This window comes from Candoia aspera, chromosome 1, assembly GCF_035149785.1.
Source record: "Candoia aspera isolate rCanAsp1 chromosome 1, rCanAsp1.hap2, whole genome shotgun sequence".
Classification (NCBI taxonomy): Eukaryota; Metazoa; Chordata; class Lepidosauria; order Squamata; family Boidae; genus Candoia; species Candoia aspera.
This window is the reverse complement of record NC_086153.1, coordinates 133219844-133238368: the sequence shown is the minus strand read 5'-3', so window position 1 is coordinate 133238368 and position 18525 is coordinate 133219844. Positions and strand designations below refer to the sequence as shown.

General features: G+C 38.6%; 1 protein-coding gene across 1 annotated transcript in view; it reads left to right on the top strand.

The window, feature by feature from the left end:
- Positions 1-2282: 2282 nt before the first annotated feature.
- The window catches only part of ARHGEF10 (Rho guanine nucleotide exchange factor 10), a 113519-nt gene continuing 97276 nt past the window's right edge, over positions 2283-18525 (top strand). Inside the window, exons 1-2 of the mRNA XM_063313865.1 lie at positions 2283-2407; positions 11133-11225. Of these exons, the coding sequence (XP_063169935.1) occupies positions 11186-11225 (40 nt within the window). The 5' untranslated portion in view covers positions 2283-2407; positions 11133-11185. The remainder of the gene's footprint in view (positions 2408-11132; positions 11226-18525) is intronic.

Genomic DNA, 18525 nt, shown 5'->3' with positions numbered 1-18525 from the left:
TATCCTGATATGAAGCCATACTGCTGTATATATTCCATTATCAGTTCTAGAGACTGGTTTGGATGAGTAGTTGTGACTACAACATCATTTGTATATAATTTTAATTTATATTAGTGGCTTGCTAATTTGATTCCTGAAAAATTATTTAACTGTCATATCCTCTTTGCCAAGAGTTCTAATCCCAATAAAAATAAAACAGAGAAGGGACAGCCTTATTTTATTCCCTAGTAGGGAAGTTTGCTTTTATGCTAAAGTTGAAGCCTTGGTGGCTGAATGGAATGATCAGCTGTCCCAGCCCAGGGTATCAACTGAATAACTTCTAAGGGTTTATTTTCTCTTGAAGGAACAGGAACACAGCCTGAAAATGCTCTTGACCCTATGCTGTCACTGAGCACTCCAGCTGGTGCCGTGGCAAGGAACATTTTTTTCCAGCTGCAAATTATCTATCAATTGCATCACTTCTCTGAAAAGTCTAACCTGGCCACTATTACTGATGCTCCAGTTATCTCCCAATTAGACAACTGAAGGAAGCTGAGAAATTATAACAGGTCCAGAATGTGGCAGCCAGGCAGGAGCGTATGTTGCCTGTTTGGTAGAGTTTCAGGTTAAATTCCACATAAATCCCTAAATAGCTTGGAACCTGCCTATATGAAGGAGTGGCTTCTCAAGTTCCAATTGTCATTGAAGAGCTTATTGCAGGTGTGAAAGGTGAAGACTTTCTCCATGGTGGCACCAGCTGTATGGAATTCCCTGCCTACAGAAGTTCTGCCTGCTCCCTTCCTTGTCTTTTAAGAAGAGGCTAAAGACCCATCTCTACAGTCATCCATTCTTATCTAGTCATTTGTTTTAATCTTGGTACTACAGTATTATGGTTCAAGCTATAAACCATTGTGTTTGGGAGCATTCTTGTTTATAGATTTATGTCATGTTTTGATTTAAAAATAAAAACTATGTTGAATTCCATGAATGATATTTTTGATCTGTCGTTAACTGCCACAGGCTGGCTTGCTGGGACATGAGGATTATAGATATGATGAATTTCAGTGCTGCTCATTGCTGATGCAGTGTTGTTTCTACCACACAGTCAGTACTAATGCAAATTAATATGAAACTAAAAATGAAAGGGATTCTTGACTGAAGGTACTACCTCACTGTGAATTTTAATTAGTTGTATTGTCCAAAAAAAGGACATGTGGAAAGAAAAGATATTTCTTCTTTCTTGGGAACAAAACAAGCTTAACTAGTAAAATCCAGTGTTTTGAGGGCTCTGTACTATTAACACCTGTGGCATGCAGAAATTCAACCGATGCAGCTTCACTTCGCCTACAGATGCAACAATGTGGGAAACAGAAACTGCATATTATGAACCTGTTAAAAGACCATATTTATGGAGTGGATGAAAAGATGACAATCCTGTTACCATTTTGATAGTCCAGAATTACACCATGAGTTACCTTCATTTTTGCTGCAGTCAATTACCAAACAGCAGTTCTTATAAGAGCAACAGAAACTTCTCTCATTCAGAAACTTTTAAGGCACAAAACCGTGATTGTTTTGAACTTAAAAAATAATGGATCTTAGGGGTACAGTCAGTGCCCAAAATATTGCTGCAGGAATCTATCCACTTCAGGGCTGGAAGCATCCCTGAAAGGAGAGGTCGTTGTGCAACTTTTAAGTTCTGGATAAATAATAGGGCTGGATTGTGGTCTAGCCAAAATAACTGCATAAACAGCCGCTCAGATTTAGCGCACTGACTGGGTAGGTGGCGGCTTGAGGGACTCTTCAGGGTGGAGATGCCTCATAAGGCTTCCATTGGAATTAATGCTTTTCCTTACACGTCAACAGAAAGTTGTCGAAAACGACGTTTGGAATTATGTAAAAACAAGTTGTTTGTAGTGACAATCAAAAGGCGGATTTTCGAATTTTCTGCAGGAGCAGCAGCCTTCCTTCGCTGAGAGACAGAGAAACAAGCAAGCGCGCTCTGGACAGTCTGGACCGGACTCAAACGATACGCTGGCAAGGTCAGCTTTACTCAACACAGCCCAGCTGTACAATAGAAAGCAATTAGGCGGGTCACGTGGGCATTTAGGAATGCGATGCATGCGTGTATGGGGGTGGAAGGGAAGGATCTGCAGCGGCCTCACCACAGCGCCCTATGCTTTTGCAGCAGGAGCAGCCGCTGGAGTGGCAGTCGGGAGAGCCAACCGGAGGGGGCGATTTCTCCCCCGGTCCTCCAATCATGGGAAGCTTTAGGTCCAAGCTACATCCTCGGCTCGGCAGGGTCTCGTGTGCGGGAGAAGTGCTGAATGCCTGCGTGTTTTGGAAGGGACGGTGCAGCCCGCCTCAGCATCTGTGAAGTGAGAGGAGCGGGTGACAGTGGCGGTAGCCGCCGCTCGAGGTTGCAAAGGTGAAAAAAGCGATGCTAAACAAGCTTTGCCTTCCGCCTAGGGGTTGAGTGCGTCCCTTTGGGCATCTTCAAAGGCGAGGGTTTGCCGCGACCGGGAAAGAGAAAGGCTTTGTGGAGGAGAAAGTTTGGGGGCGCGTAGAGACGGACTCCGAAGTGGCGAGCCTGGGCTGCACCCTCACGCCTTTTCCCTCCATTCAGTCGCGGAATCCTTTGAAGGCGGATGCCAAAGGACCTTCCTCTGGGCGCGCGTCTTGCTGCTGCTTGTCTAAAAAACAAAAAAGGGGGGGGGAGTTACGGGTTGTTCCCTTTTGGAAGCCCCACCTGGTATGTTTCTCTCCCTTTAATCGCCCGTTGGAGCAGTGATTCATCAACAGCGGGAGGGGGTTGAGCCTCTTGGATCAAGAAAACTGATGGTGTCATGGTGAAAAAATTCGTATATATGCATGCAGTATGGATGCCAAAGCAGTAAGAGTTTTTGTGGGATTTTTTGCTCAGCACGTCTCTTTGGAAAATAGAGTTGGGAGGATCTATTTTTAACGTAAATATAACACGGGGAGGGAAGTGGTTTTTTTCAACATAAATATTTAATGTATTGTCAGTTAATAAATGTATCTAATTATATCTGTGGGTTTGAGTTTCAGTTCTATCCAGAGAGAGTTATTTGCACTTAGCATTTCTATGTGCAGGATGATGCATGTTTAGATAGGAATAAAGCAATTTAACAGTGCAGGATTGAGTTCTGAATGAACTGTGCAGGAGAGCAGTCTAGAAGCATTGATTTATTTATAATTTTGCTGTCTGTGGTTGCCCACTTTACACTGATTGTGGTCAGGAATGTAGTTTTACAAAGTGTAAAAGTTTCTTTGAAAAGATGGTGGTGATAGCAAGTGTACATCCTGACATCAGATTCCTCCTTAACCCTCCCCTGTGTCTACTGCAAAAGAGGGAAGCTTGCTATGGGTGTAGCAAAGGGGATGAAGTCTGCACAAGAAAAGGAACAGTTTAATTGCATGCAGAAAAGGGCCTTGTTTCATTTACTGACCAGTTTTATTCACCTGCCAAATTGCAGTACACCTCGAAGATGCTGCATGGGGCTATGGAAATGTTTTCTTGAGTACTGTATTAAGAGTTCTTTTCAGCAGTAATAATTTTAAGTGGAAACGATAGGTTTGGGGATGCAATAGTTAGATGGCTGTCAGACAGGTGTGTTCTAGTCTGGGGTATCTGAGCTGGTGCTTGACAGGGTAGTTGTGGCAATACAGTGAAGGAAATTTCCAGATAAGTCATCTTGAGCTCTTGAAGAATAGGAGTGATAGTAATCTAACAAGCAATATTTTATACAGAAAATTTGTTTAAGATGGCCCATGCCTCCCTGGGGATAACAAACAAACAAACAAACAACCCTCTGCTGCCATTATTGAATTATCAGCAAATCTAGACCATTTCTGCCATTTTAAAGATGATTTTTTTACAGAAAAATAACCAATCTTCTTTCTGGGTAATTACAAACTATTGAGAAATAAATTACCAACAACTTGAGACTCTACCGATGCCAACTTGAAGTAGTTTAATGTGGTTGGACCCGTCAGTGTGTACCTATCTCCCTGTGAAATGTCGCATTAATATCTGTGATTTATTTTGGAACTGGTTTCTGTGTGTTCCCTGGAATGCTGGAAAGTGAAATGGCATGTCAAGTGGGTGGCTAATAAATTGATTAAATAAATAAATAAATTTATGCACCTGCTAGATTTCTCTTCTGGAGACTTTGGGAGTAAAAATGGTGGGCAGGTGGAGGTCATTGTTTTCCTTTACATTTCTCCTAGTTATTAGGTATGAGAAGGGGTCTTGGGGATTGTGGCTCAAAAATGGGAGGAGCTGGGGGATTATTTGAAAGAGGGCCTTAAAAGGCTGGGGTTAAGGTTCTAAGGCTTTCAGAGAACAATGGGAGGGTTTAGGATGAGTGCAGAAGATGAGGTTGTAGTGTTGAATGAAGCCTCTGAATTGTTAATTTTGAATGACAGAAGGGAGAAAGTATTAAATGTATAGATAGTACTTAAATTAAATATACTAAATATATGTATTCATATACTAAATATAAATTAGTTGAAATAAGATGTCAATTTTAGTTAAGTGTTCATCCTGACCCAACCAACTTTTTGGAATATGGCTGCTGGCATAATTCTTATTTGAAAACTCTTGCTTAAAGAGACTGGGAGGAACTCTCATTGTTTTAGATACGTGTCACTTGCCTGTATTGGGGGTGGGGAATGATTTTAAAAAAGAAAAATGAATTATTGGGCTGAATGGATCTTGTGTGCTAAGAATGCTGGATGAGTGAGAAGATTTGGAAAGGATGTTTCTGTGAGAAAACTCTTGAATGAATTATTTGTGTTTGGTGGCGCAGCCCTGACTTTTGCCATGTGTTCATGTCTTGGGCAAGTCATTTGCCTTATCCTCAACAGTTTGCTAACAGTGTAATGATGATTTGTGATTAATTGCACTTTGCCTCAACTAGATATCACTTGAAAGGAGCTTGAAAATGTAAGAAAGAATATTCAGAGGGACATTATTTTATTTTTGATTGTAGGCATTTCACCCAGGAATAATTATTGTCCTGAAACATAAAGATGTATCACCTTAAAGAAAACTCCTCAGCTAGCTGAACTATAGAATGTTTTTAATTATCCAGTCTTTTATTTGAAATATTGATCCAACTGACTGGAACAAATTGACCCTGATACTTAATCAAGCATAATTTGGAAAGGAAAAGAGTTCAGACTCTACTCCAGAAAAGATCACAGAGGAAATATAATTGTTTATTTCAATTACTGTAATAGAGAATATCAAACCTAGCTTCTGATCATCTTTTCCTAAACTATATTTCAGACTAAACACAGTTTTGGAGGGAAACATAAGAGGAAAGACTATTTTAGTTTTTAAAAACATATAAAAGTTTCTAATGTTTTCCTTACAGGTTTATAACAAACTTTAAGATAAGTCAACATTATTTTTGAGATAGATTGTTTGAAGCTGAGAAAAGTGTAATATAATCTAAGAAATAAAAGACTGATATAAGATACCTTATGGTGTACAACTTGGTCTGCTCATCATTATGCTATGCCAATATTTCCTGATTCGTAAAATGTGGAACATTATATTACAGATGAAGATGAAACCAGACTATGTATGTTCAATTGCTTTTTTAAAGTGCTATTTCCCACATTATATAGCTTTATGAAAGCTCCTTTTGAGTCCCAGAGGTGTAGAAAGGTGAATTTTAAATCTTTTAGATAAAATATTTGGAAGCATTGTTTTCAGGTTAATTCTTCTTTATATGTATATCCACTTGACAGAATTCCTTTTAGGAACTGGGGATACTTTGTTAAAATACTGTATCTGGCAAGTCACTACTTATTTCAACATTCAAAGGAATTAGGAAATTCCCAGAATATTTGCATAATGAACACTTGAGGAAAAGAAAAGCAGCCTTTGTACAGAAGCTATCTATTGAGAGATATTTTTTTTTATTTCTGCAGAATCCCAAGTATTTTTTTAAAAACCCATCTGAGCAGAGTTGCATTTGATACAAGCAATGAGGGAAAGCCGGCTTTAGTCACACACAGCTCAGTAGCTGGGCCACGTTTCCATTTTATGTTGCAGGTCAGAGCAAGAAAATTGGCTAATTGGGCAGGGGAGGGGACTGGATCCAATTTTAAAAGAATAAATGAGCTTGGTGCAATGAAATTTATGATTGGGTATAATGTATTGGTGGATGATATGAGTTTGGAGGCTGTCATTGTTTTGGAGGATTTTAAAGAATAAAGATGTGCTTAAGGCCCCTGGGTAACTATAGGGTCCATTGTGAAGTTACAGAACGGGTGATTGTAGATTGTAATAGGAAGGTAGAGAAGGGATTTACACACTGCATTAATTCAAATTATTTTGAATAAAATCAATAAAATTCAATCATTTATTGAATATACACAATTAGCTGGGTTTACTCACCACATTAAACAAAAAACATTAGGGCTTAATGTGATGGATGAATCCAGAGTTGGGGAGCAGGTGCAGATAGAGAACTAAGATTTGGAGTTTATAAGGAACTCTTGAGGCTGAATCCTGAAGCTGTTGCAATTTGTAGGTAGCTGATGCAGATTTTTGTATGTGGAGAGGCTGTAAAGTAGTGGAAGCTTTTCTAAATAAAATACCTTATGAGAGTTTAGGTAAAGGGAAGATTCTGAACAATGTGAGTCTTAGATCAGTATATTATATGTCATGTGAATATTGTCAGCCCACTGGAATGGTAGGTTGTTCTAGGTCTTATAGTCCATGAAACATTTTGGAAGTAAAATTTCAAATAAAATTCCAAAAAGATTCTCAAGCTACTTAAAACAATCTTGTAATGTAACCCTCCTTTTTAAAAGAAAAGGTATAGTTAGAAGGGAACTATCATATTGTACAAAAAATGATTTGCAGGATTAGACTGGTATGATCATTTATACTGGGGCCAAACTTTACAGCTTAAATAGATAGAAAATGATACAAGAACTGATATCATTAATAGGTTGCTATGTGTTTTTAAAAAAGAATTGGCTACACTTTTTCCCCTTGCTCTAGAATAAGTGCAGGTAATTTGATTTGAATTGGGGCCCTGATTGTTATGAGAAAAAGTTTGACGCTTTGGTCCACACTGCAGTTAGGATGACATATCAATATCTGCCACTTACCTTGCCAAAATGCAATTGAATAGTTTCAGCTCTTAAGTATAATTAATCTTGCTTGTAATCCAGACAGGGCCTGCTTCAGGCTAAGGCCAAGTAGTCACTTGTCTAGGGTGCCAAAGCTTAGGGTGCACCAACACCGCCCCTCCTTCTGAATCAATCTAAAAACACAAATCTTTGTATTGGTGGGAGGTGACACCATCAGTCAGTACAGCCAAGGATGCTATATAAACCAGCCTATATTCTGAGATTTTTCTTAGAAGTCCTGTCATACATGTAGGTCTCAGTTAGTGCAGTTAATGAATCCCATGAAATGATCACATTATTTGAATTAGCACTATTTGAAGTGATATTTCTATGGAAAACACAGTAATTGGTTCCCATTCAACAGAAATAGGCAATGAAAATTTTAAACATAAATTTTTAGATGTGTATTAATGAAATATTACAGTAAAGGACATGAATATATAATTTAAATTTATGGTTTACAAAGTCAGAGTAGTTACAGAAACCAAAATTTAAAAAAAAAGTCTACCATAGATTCAAGCATTCCAACATCTTGTCCTATTTTAGCCTTGACCTTGTTCATGTCATTCAGTTACATCAAATTGTTGCAGAACAAGGCTCTTCTTTTTTAAACTTACAGTGGTTTCCTCTGACGTTTTGCACTTACAAAGATTAGCAGTGCTTAAAACCCCAACCACAACTGCACATGTGCTAGCCTCAATTGTGTACACACTAGCCTTGTATTAACTGAATTTTGGGTTGCATTAAATGTGACCTGATACCAATTTACAATTTGCACTAAATTGAATATTGCATTATTCAAACTTGCACTAATCGTGACCTATGTGTATTTGTAACTTCTAAGAAAGACTGTTCTGGTAGAGGCATGAGATGTCAGTTAATGAAAAGCAAAACATGTGTAGAAACAAATATTAAACCATTGCTTGAGGTGTTTTGGAGGATCTGTAAGAAAAGCCCTCTTGTTAGAACTAACAAAAGTGAATAAACTGGGAAGTACAACCACAGAAATGCCAGGATGTTAAATTGATACATTATCATTCATCTGATAGCCATGATTCAGATTTAGAGAATAGTCATTCTAATGGACTGCTGACCCTTCAGTGTAAGCAGCTAACCCACACAAGCAGCACTGGATGGTGAGCAGAAGTTCTGCGTTTAGAAAAATATGTTTCACTTGTTACATCGTACAAAGCTTATGTTTTATGAGACAAACCTCTGAATATACTATGGTAACTTTCAAGGTTAAGAATTTGCCCTGCTTTCTCTTTCATAATACTGATAGGAATAATTAAATTACAGTATAAAGAGTAGCTTAGAATTATTTTCCAGAAGTTTAAAATGTTTTTGTCTTACTTAAATGGTTATAATAAGTGTAGAACCCAAGCAAAAATATTGTAGTCTGCAATATTATTTTAGAAATATTCATTGCAATTCATTGAGAACCATATGAAAAAAGTAGTTCATTTTATTCTAAAGTATAGAGAGAAAATCTGTTGAGCAGAATCTATAAAATAATTAAATTAGAATTCTGCACTTCTGTAGTTTTTACTACCACAACAGTCCATATCACCTAGTAAGAGAGGTGCTTAAGGTTATTCATTTGCAGAAACATGACTAATTAATTGCTAGTTAAAATATGTATTTTGAGTGCTGGAAAAAATAATAAAATTTATTCTGCAAGCTTGCTTCAAACTTGGTTCAGTTTATAATAATGTTACACAATCAAAATAGCAAGCAGTATGGTTAAGAGAAAACAAATATATTAAGTGATCAAGTTATTATTCACAAGTTTGTCTCAAATAACATCAGGCCCTATGTAGTAGTAAAAACATAGCAAGTTATTGATGTTGGCTTTTATCTCTTAAAGTAATAAGGAAGAGGATATGAAAATGGAACATAAGTAATGGAATCACACACTATTGTGGTATAGAAAATTGCTAGAAATTCACAGACATTGAAAATTGCAATATTATGTCTTTGATATAACCTGATTCCATTCATATTATTGTATAAGGCTCAGGATTTGTAAGGTAGATATCACAAAATTGAAAGGTAGTTGGAATATATTTTGTTTGTTCAGAATATTCTTGTGAAATTCAAAACAAGTGCTTTATTTTTTTCAGCCCAGGCATATTTAATTAAAATTTCCACTGTGGGTTTCAGTTCTGCAGCCTCATAGCAAAGAACTCATTTAGTATGCATTGTAATTATCCAGTACTGAAACAAAAGATGAGCTTTTTCTCTTTGATTCATAGGTAAATGAGACAAATACCCAAAACAAAAACTTATAGTGGTTCATGACATGCTAGATCAAAGTTTTATTATATTAAATTTAGGGTATATCTCTCACATAATGTACATGCTTAAATTCATGAATTCAACACATGAACTCAGTGTGCTTCCCAACATGGGACACACACCAAAACTAACACTTGTATGTGGTTCTCAGATATCCCTCAGCATCTCTGATGAAAAAAGTATTACATACTATAGTCTTTTCTAAGGCTGTATCATGCAATGTGGTTCCTTTCCTTTGCATTTTAACATGGCGATGTGTCGTTTCTCAATATGATTTTAGCAAAGCAAAAATCTGAAGACAGTAAGAAATTTTTGGCATAGTCCTAGCAAAAAGTTGCTAATATCATAAGCAATTTGGAGAGAAGTACTGGCGATATGCCTCTTCCTTATAAATGAAAACTATTGGTAGGGCTAACAGGGTCATACTGCAAAAATGCATGGAAATGCAGAACAAGCAAGCTGTAAACTTTAGGTTTGGTGTTTTAGAATTGCTTCTGAGTTTAAGGCTTATTGACTGATACCATTTTTAAACCATGTGTTTCTTGTTCTTAAACATCTAAACTCTGTCTTTGATTCTGTTGTTTGGGATTATGAATTAATTTGAGGTTAGGCTCATCTGGGCTTAAGCCACATGCCATGTAATCATGAATCTGTCAAATTATGTGTAGGAAGATTTCTTTTATTACAGAGTAGCCCTAGCCCATAATACAGGCTTACAGAAGGCTTAGCAGTATCTTCTATAAGAGTGTACACTTCTGATGTTGGTAATGGCTGTTGGCTGGGTGCCTGACAAATTGCTGAGTTAGGGTAGCATGGTAACACAAGCACAATTACACTGCTCCAGTACAGAGGCTTCAAGCAGTCACTTCTGTATCAGTGCAAAACATGGAAGGTCTTGGGACAAATGGAGGAGGGTTTAGGTTTGTGTGATAGAGATGGATTTGCTGGCACTTAGTATTAGTCCACAGCCCCCTCATTGAGTGTCTGGCAGCAATAGTCCTCCCTTGCCTTCGTGACAGTTTCTGCTACGGAGCATAGGCAAAATGGAATCAAGTGCATTAATGATGTGATATGGCTATGGTGATCATATTTTCTTGGAAAAAATAAAGGACAAACCTGAAAAAGGGGCAAACCTGAAAGAGGTTCATAAGCAGAAAAAAATTGTTTATAACTTTGCCTTACAAAGGAAAATTCAAGAGCAAAACCAAGAAAAGTTTTACAGAACCACATACTTTAATAAAAATATATAAAATCAAACGGTGTATGTAAATTTATTTTAAAAAGACAATTTAATTTCCATATTTTTCTCATGAATATGAAAGATTGTGCATGAAGTGGTACCGTTTGTATGGTAAAAGTTAAATGACCGAAATAAAGGACAAAAGTGACTTTTTGGAAAATAAATCTAAAGACAGCTCTCTGAAAAAAGGACTGTCCTTTATAATAAATGGTGTATGGTCACTGTAGGTATGGCATAAGGCTGGTCTGTTGTACTATAATGGCTTCTGCTAATATGCCCAAACTCTGTCTTTACGAAAAAAAAAAGCCTACCAACAGGCATCTTCTGTCTTCGAACTCTTTCTTGAAAATGTAGGCAGTTTTGTGTAGCAACTGTGGTATGTGATATGTTCTAAAGTGTGAAAAAGCATTCACCTGTTTTAAAAAATATTTTATTACAGAATCATTTATTGTATCTTGAAAAGAAAACACATTTGGGAAAGTGTGCAATAGCATGGAAATGGAAGGATTCCCTCCACCACCACCTCCTGAAGGTAATAAAAATATTAAAAATTTGTATGTTTGTTCATGTTGAATTGAAAATGCTTGCATTTTAAAATACTTTTATTTTTATTTATTTATTTTGTGCCTTCAAGTCAGTGTTGACTCCTGGTGACTGTCTGGACTAGTCCCTGCAATTTTCTTGGCAAGATTTTTGGAAGTAGTTTGCCATTGCCTGCTTCCTGGGGCTGAGAGAGAGGGACTGGCCCAAAGTCACTCAGTTGGCTTCATGCCTAAAGTGGGACTAGAATTCATGGACTTCTGGTTTTTAGACTGGTGCCTTAACCACTACACCAAACTGTCTTTAAAATAACCTGGTTAAAATAACCTGGTACATAATTTCTTAAATGTTGTTTTACAATTCTGAATTATATTGTTTTTTTCACTGCATTATTTGTTTTCATAAACTCATAGGCAGAAGGTTCTGTGTATAGCATGTGTTTTGGATTTCCTTAGATTCCATTGGGTGACATCATTCATTGGCACTGGTTATTAAAGATGAGAAGTTGTTTCTAGTAGTTTTTCCATTTGTTATATATTATCTCCTGTCTGGAACTGGATTTCTATTATTCTGAGATGTGATGGGCTGGGTATACTTATTTATTTTTCAAATTTAATACAAGGCTATTTAAAATGCAATTTTTATTTAGGGTGGATAAGTCAATATACTTGTTGGGACAGAGCCAGTGAAAAGAATATGTGAATGTGTAATTTTCTGGAAAATGTTGGCTAACATAACTTGGGAATCTCTTTTCTGTATCAGCTATACCTGTGTGTGTTCTGGCTATGGTTTTAACTGTTTGACATCTACATGGAATCACTGGGTGAGGTCATTGGTTTGGGGTCAGGAATCATCAATATGCTGATGATACCCAATTATACTGCACATCTTGACTCCAGGCCAAAGAAGTGATGCTATCGAAGTCCTTGCCCAGTACCTGGAGTCTGTGCAGGTCTAGATGGGGAGGAACAGATTCAGGCTCAGACGTGACAAGAATTAATTCTGTTTGGTTCTCCCAGTTCTGGAGATATTCCATCTTTGGTATTTGATGGGTTTACTCTTCCCTTTGTGAGACTGGTCACAATCTGGGGGTCGTCTTGGACTGACAGCTCCTGCTGAAAGAGAAAGAGCTTTTGCACAGGTTCATCTGGTGTGCCAGTTACACCCCTTCCTGGACTGGGAAGCCCTTCAGACAGTCACTTACACCTTGATCACCTCACAATTGGATTACTGTAATGCCTTCTACATGGGGCTGCCCTTGAAGACTACCCAGAAGCTACAGCTGGTCCAGAATGCTGTGGTGTGGGCAGTGATGGGCATGTCACAGTATCAGCATGTGTCCCCACTGCTTTATGAGATGCACTGGTTACCAATTGGCTTCTCGGTCCAATTCTACATACTGGTTATTAGCTATAAAGCCCTTCATGGCATAGGACCTGGCTACTTGATGGACCACTTGTCTCCATATGTTCCCACCTTTCCAGTGAGTTCTGGTAGTGTGGACACATTCTGAATCCATTGAGCAAACAATGTCATCTTGCAGGACTCAGAAAGCATACCTTCTTGATGGCAGGTCCTGTCCTTTGGAATATTATGCTCAGGGATTCACACTGCTTCTACCTTACTGAATTTCCACAAACTATCAAAAACCTGGTTGTTTTCCTCGGCTGTGGGATAGGATGGTGGTCATGTCCCTTTAGCTTTTTGATTTTATTTGTATTAAGGCCTTATGTTCAGCTGTACTCTCTTTTTGATATATGTTATTCTCTTTTAATTATAAGTGCCCAGAATTACTGAGGAGTTGGCAGCTTCAAAAATTAAATTAAATTAAAAGAATAAAATATGGTTTGCTCAGTATTTTGATCTTTGGCCATGAGACTCTCTGGCTTTGAAAAAAATGATTGTTTTTCTTAACTCTTAGAGTATCTGAGAAGATGAGTCTATTTAAGGTTTCTCTAACCTAACACGATATTTTTATTAAAAAAACAACATAGCTGAGTGCCTGGTGTTTTGTGTTTTTTTGTAATTACAGTGCTTTTGGTATCTTTCATATTCTCATGGCAGGTGGTGTTGGGCAGGCTCTGGATTCACGTGAATGATGGAATCCATAACACCCTGACTGATACTCACTGAAGGATATCCGATATTTGCTGAAAATTTGCTTTTGCTGTGTTTTATATGATGCTCAGTCAGTGCTGTATGCTCACACATGTAATCGCACATGCCCAAGTGTTTGAAAGGGATCACCACCTTTTAATTCAGCCATAAATAATATAAATTATTATTTTGCTGGAAAAGTGTGAAAATACTGCCCAGCAGCAGTCATCGTTTTCTTCTAGTATGTATGAACAATAGTTTAACCCCAAGTGTAAATAGCTGTCTCTTCTGATGTTGCTGCCACAGACTTCCATTGTACAGTGTACATTATACAAATGCTTGTGAGTCACGTATCATTAGGTCATTGTCTGGGTTATCTCTATGGCTTCCTTGCAATGCAAAAAGGTTTTATTTTTTCAATGTGAGATAGTATATCCAGATCTTCTGGGTCAAGTTTAGGATGAATCTGATAGATTTAATAACTGCATTGTACTATACTGTCTTGTAAAGCAAAATGTATTTTTGTTTCATAACCTGGAAATGCCACTCTACCAAAAAAACAAATTACTTATTTTCTGAAGGTTTGGGAAGGCCTGGTCTGGGTGGAAAGGCATCAAAAGTTAAATCTGTTCTCTAAACCTTTGGCTGTGGCCAGAAGCACTGATACAGCTTTACCAGTGTTCAGAAACTTTATTTGTGGCCTGGAAGTGTTGTGCAAAAGCCTCTGTTGAATGGAGAATGTGAAACTGCAGCTTTGGGTAATAATTTAATGATACTCCCTCTAAAGAAAAATATTTAGAAAAAGTAGAGTACTACTCTGAATTACAAGACTATATTGTATGCCATTTTATAACTTAATGAAACGAAGTCTGACAGCCTGCAATCCTATATATGACATCTCAGAAGTAAATTCTACATATGATTGCAAAGTAGTAATTAAATTGTGCCCTGGATGTTGATCATATTTGTAAACTATGGATTATTAACATTCATGTCATCTGGGATCAGGAGTTTAACAAAGAACTTAATAGGAAGCCTGCATGACAGAGCCTTCTTTGAGGATTGTAAGAATATTGCTTAAACTGAACTTTGTACTGTATGGCATTTGTTTGTGAGAAATGCCCATTTATGCACACAGACAGTTACAAAGGATGGTATAAATAGAGCCAAGATTTAAGTTGAATGAGAACAGCTTCTGAATTGTAGCCCTCAATAGTCTTTTTTGTGGAAGCTGCTGGTAGATTGTTTGGTGTCTGAATTTCTGTTTAAAAAAAGAAGAGTCTTTTATAAAGAAAGGGAAAAACCAAAGTCTTCGTATTTAATTTAAAAAATCAGAAAAATAAACTTAGGTAAACTAGCTTTAATTATTTTTATGTAACAGCTATGCTTTATAACAGAGAAATAGAACAGAAATCTTTTTTCTTTCCCCTTAGTGTAAGCAAGACATTGTTCATTGTTTGCTTATACATGAAAGAACGTATTTCCAAATTAAAGATAAATCTCCCAAGTCATGCTCAGCTCCTGGTGACTTCATAGACATGTCCAGCCAGTTTTCTTGGAAAAAATACAGAAGTGGGTTTGCCATTCTGGGATGTTTTTTTTGACTTCCGAGTGTATCCTGTAGTTTTGATATACTTTTAAGGCCCTAGAAGTTTTCCAAGAAAACTGTTAGTCTTAAGGCGTACATTTTGACTTTAAAAACTACCATTGTATTGATTCCTACTTCAGCAAAGGATCGTTACCTTCTCATGGTGCTGAAGCTTGAGCACCTCAATGATGCCATGAGCTAAACTGTGAAGGGCCACCCAAGACGGGAAGGTCATGACAGAGAGGTCAGACTAAATGCGACCCTGGGGAAGGTAATGGCAACCCACCCCAGTATTCTTGCCGTGAAAACTAAATGGATCAGTACAACCAGAGATATGTCGGTATACCATCAGAAGATGAGACCCCCAGGTCGGAAGATGGTCAAAATGCTACTGGGGAGGAACAGAGGATGAGTTCAACTAGCCCCAGACATGATGACGCAGCTAGCTCAAAGCCGAAAGGACGGCTAGCGGCCAACGGTGCTGGTGGTGAACGGCGAATTCGATGTTCTAAGGATCAACACACCATTGGAACCTGGAATGTAAGATTTATGAGCCAGGGCAAATTGGATGTGGTTATTGGTGAGATGTCCAGATTAAAGATAGACATTTTGGGCGTCAGTGAACTGAAATGGACTGGAATGGGCCACTTCACATCAAATGACCACCAGATCTACTACTGTGGACAAGAGGACCACAGAAGAAATGGAGTAGTCTTCATAATTAATAGTCAAGTGGCTAAAGCAGTGCTTGGATACAATCCCAAAAACGACAGAATGATCTCAATTCGAATTCAGGGCAAGCCATCTAACATCACAGTGATCCAAATATACGCCCCAACCACAGATGCTGAAGAAGCTGAAGTAGAGCAGTTCTATGAGGATCTGCAGCACCTACTGGACAACACACCTAAAAGATGTTATTTTCATCACGGGAGACTGGAATGCTAAGGTGGGCAGTCAAATGACACCTGGAATAACAGGTAAGCATGGCCTGGGAGAACAAAATGAAGCAGGACATAGGCTGATAGAATTTTGCCAAGACAACTCACTCTGCATAACAAACACTCTCTTCCAGCAACCTAAGAGACGGCTTTATACATGGACTTCCCCAGATGGACAACACCGAAATCAGATTGACTACATCCTTTGCAGCCAAAGGTGGCGGACATCTATACAGTTGGTAAAAACAAGACCTGGAGCTGACTGTAGTTCAGATCACAAACTTCTTCTTGCACAATTTAGGATCAGACTCAAGAGATTAGGGAAGACCCATAGATCAGCTAGATATGAGCTCACTAATATTCCTAAGGAATATGCAGTGGAGGTGAAGAATCGATTTAAGGGACTGGACTTAGTAGATAGGGTCCCGGAAGAACTCTGGACAGAAGTTCGCAACATTGTTCAGGAGGCGGCAACAAAATACATCCCAAAGAAAGAGAAAACCAAGAAGGCAAAATGGCTGTCTGCTGAGACACTAGAAGTAGCCCAAGAAAGAAGGAAAGCAAAAGGCAACAGTGATAGGGGGAGATATGCCCAATTAAATGCAAAATTCCAGAGGTTAGCCAGAAGAGATAAGGAATTATTTTTAAACAAGCAATGTGTGGAAGTGGAAGAAGACAACAGAATAGGAAGGACAAGAGACCTCTTCCAGAAAATTAGAACCATCGGAGGTAAATTCCAGGCCAAAATGAGTATGATCAAAAACAAAGATGGCAAGGACCTAACAGAAGAAGAAGAGATCAAGAAAAGGTGGCAAGAATATACAGAAGACCTGTATAGGAAGGATAACAATATCGGGGATAGCTCTGACGGTGTGGTCAGTGAGCTAGAGCCAGACATCCTGAAGAGTGAGGTTGAATGGGCCTTAAGAAGCATTGCTAACAACAAGGCAGCAGGAGACGACGGCATCCCAGCTGAACTGTTCAAAAACTTGTGAGATGATGCTGTCAAAGTGATGCATGCCATATGCCAGCAAATTTGGAAAACACAAGAATGGCCATCAGACTGGAAAAAATCAACTTATATCCCCATACCAAAAAAGGGAAACACTAAAGAATGTTCAAACTATCTAACAGTGGCACTCATCTCACATGCCAGTAAGGTAATGCTCAAGATCCTGCAAGGTAGACTTCAGCAATTCATGGAGCGAGAATTGCCAGATGTACAAGCTGGGTTTAGAAAAGGCAGAGGAGCTCGGGACCAAATTGCCAATATCCGCTGGATAATGGAAAAAGCCAGGGAGTTTCAGAAAAATGTCTATTTCTGTTTTATTGACTATTCTAAAGCCTTTGACAGTGTGGACCATAACAAATTGTGGCAAGTTCTTAGTGGTATGGGGATACCAAGTCATCTTGTCTGCCTCCTGAAGAATCTGTATAACAACCAAGTAGCAACAGTAAGAACAGACCACGGAACAACGGACTGGTTTAAGATTGGGAAAGGAGTACGGCAGGGCTGTATTCCCTCACCGTACCTGTTCAACTTGTACGCAGAACACATCATGCGACATGCTGGGCTTGAGGAATCCAAGGCTGGAGTTAAAATCGCTGGAAGAAACATTAACAATCTCAGATATGCAGATGATACCACTTGGATGGCTGAAAGCGAAGAGGAACTGAGGAGCCTTATGATGAAGGTGAAAGAAGAAAGTGCAAAAGCTGGCTTGCAGCTAAACCTCAAAAAAACCAAGAATATGGCAACCAGCTTGATTGATAACTGGCAAATAGAGGGAGAAAATGTAGAAGCAGTGAAAGACTTTGTATTTCTAGGTGCGAAGATTACTGCAGATGCTGACTGCAGTCAGGAAATCAGAAGACACTTAATTCTTGGGAGAAGAGCAATGACAAATCTCGATAAAATAGTTAAGAGCAGAGACATCACACTGACAACAAAGGTCCGCATAGTTAAAGCAGTGGTGTTCCCCGTAGTAACATATGGCTGTGAGAGCTGGGCCATAAGGAAGGCTGAGAGAAGGAAGATAGATGCTTTTGAACTGTGGTGTTGGAGGAAAATGCTGAGAGTGCCTTGGACTGCAAGAAGATCAAACCAGTCCATCCTCCAGGAAATAAAGCCAGACTGCTCACTTGAGGGAAGGATATTAAAGGCAAAAATGAAATACTTTGGCCACATAATGAGAAGACAGGACACCCTGGAGAAGATGCTGATGCTAGGGAGAGTGGAAGGCAAAAGGAAGAGGGGCCGACCAAGGGCAAGATGGATGGATGATATTCTAGAGGTGACGGACTCGTCCCTGGGGGAGCTGGGGGTGTTGACGACCGACAGGAAGCTCTGGCGTGGGCTGGTCCATGAAGTCACGAAGAGTCGGAAGCGACTAAACGAATGAACAACAATTGATTCCTATCTACTCCCAGTGTTATGTGGAGGCCACTTAGAAGGCCATTGTTTTCCCATCCCTATTTTAAAAGAAAAGGCTGGTGTCAGAGAAATGGATTTTAGTGCTCAAACTACATTGTGCAGCTATTCTATTTTTCAGTCTTTAATAAATTATTTTTCTGTAATGAAAAAATAAAGGCCAAGGAGTGCGAAAACATGGGAAGACTACAAATGGAATGCATACAGTAACTTGAAAATGTTAATGTAGGTGAAG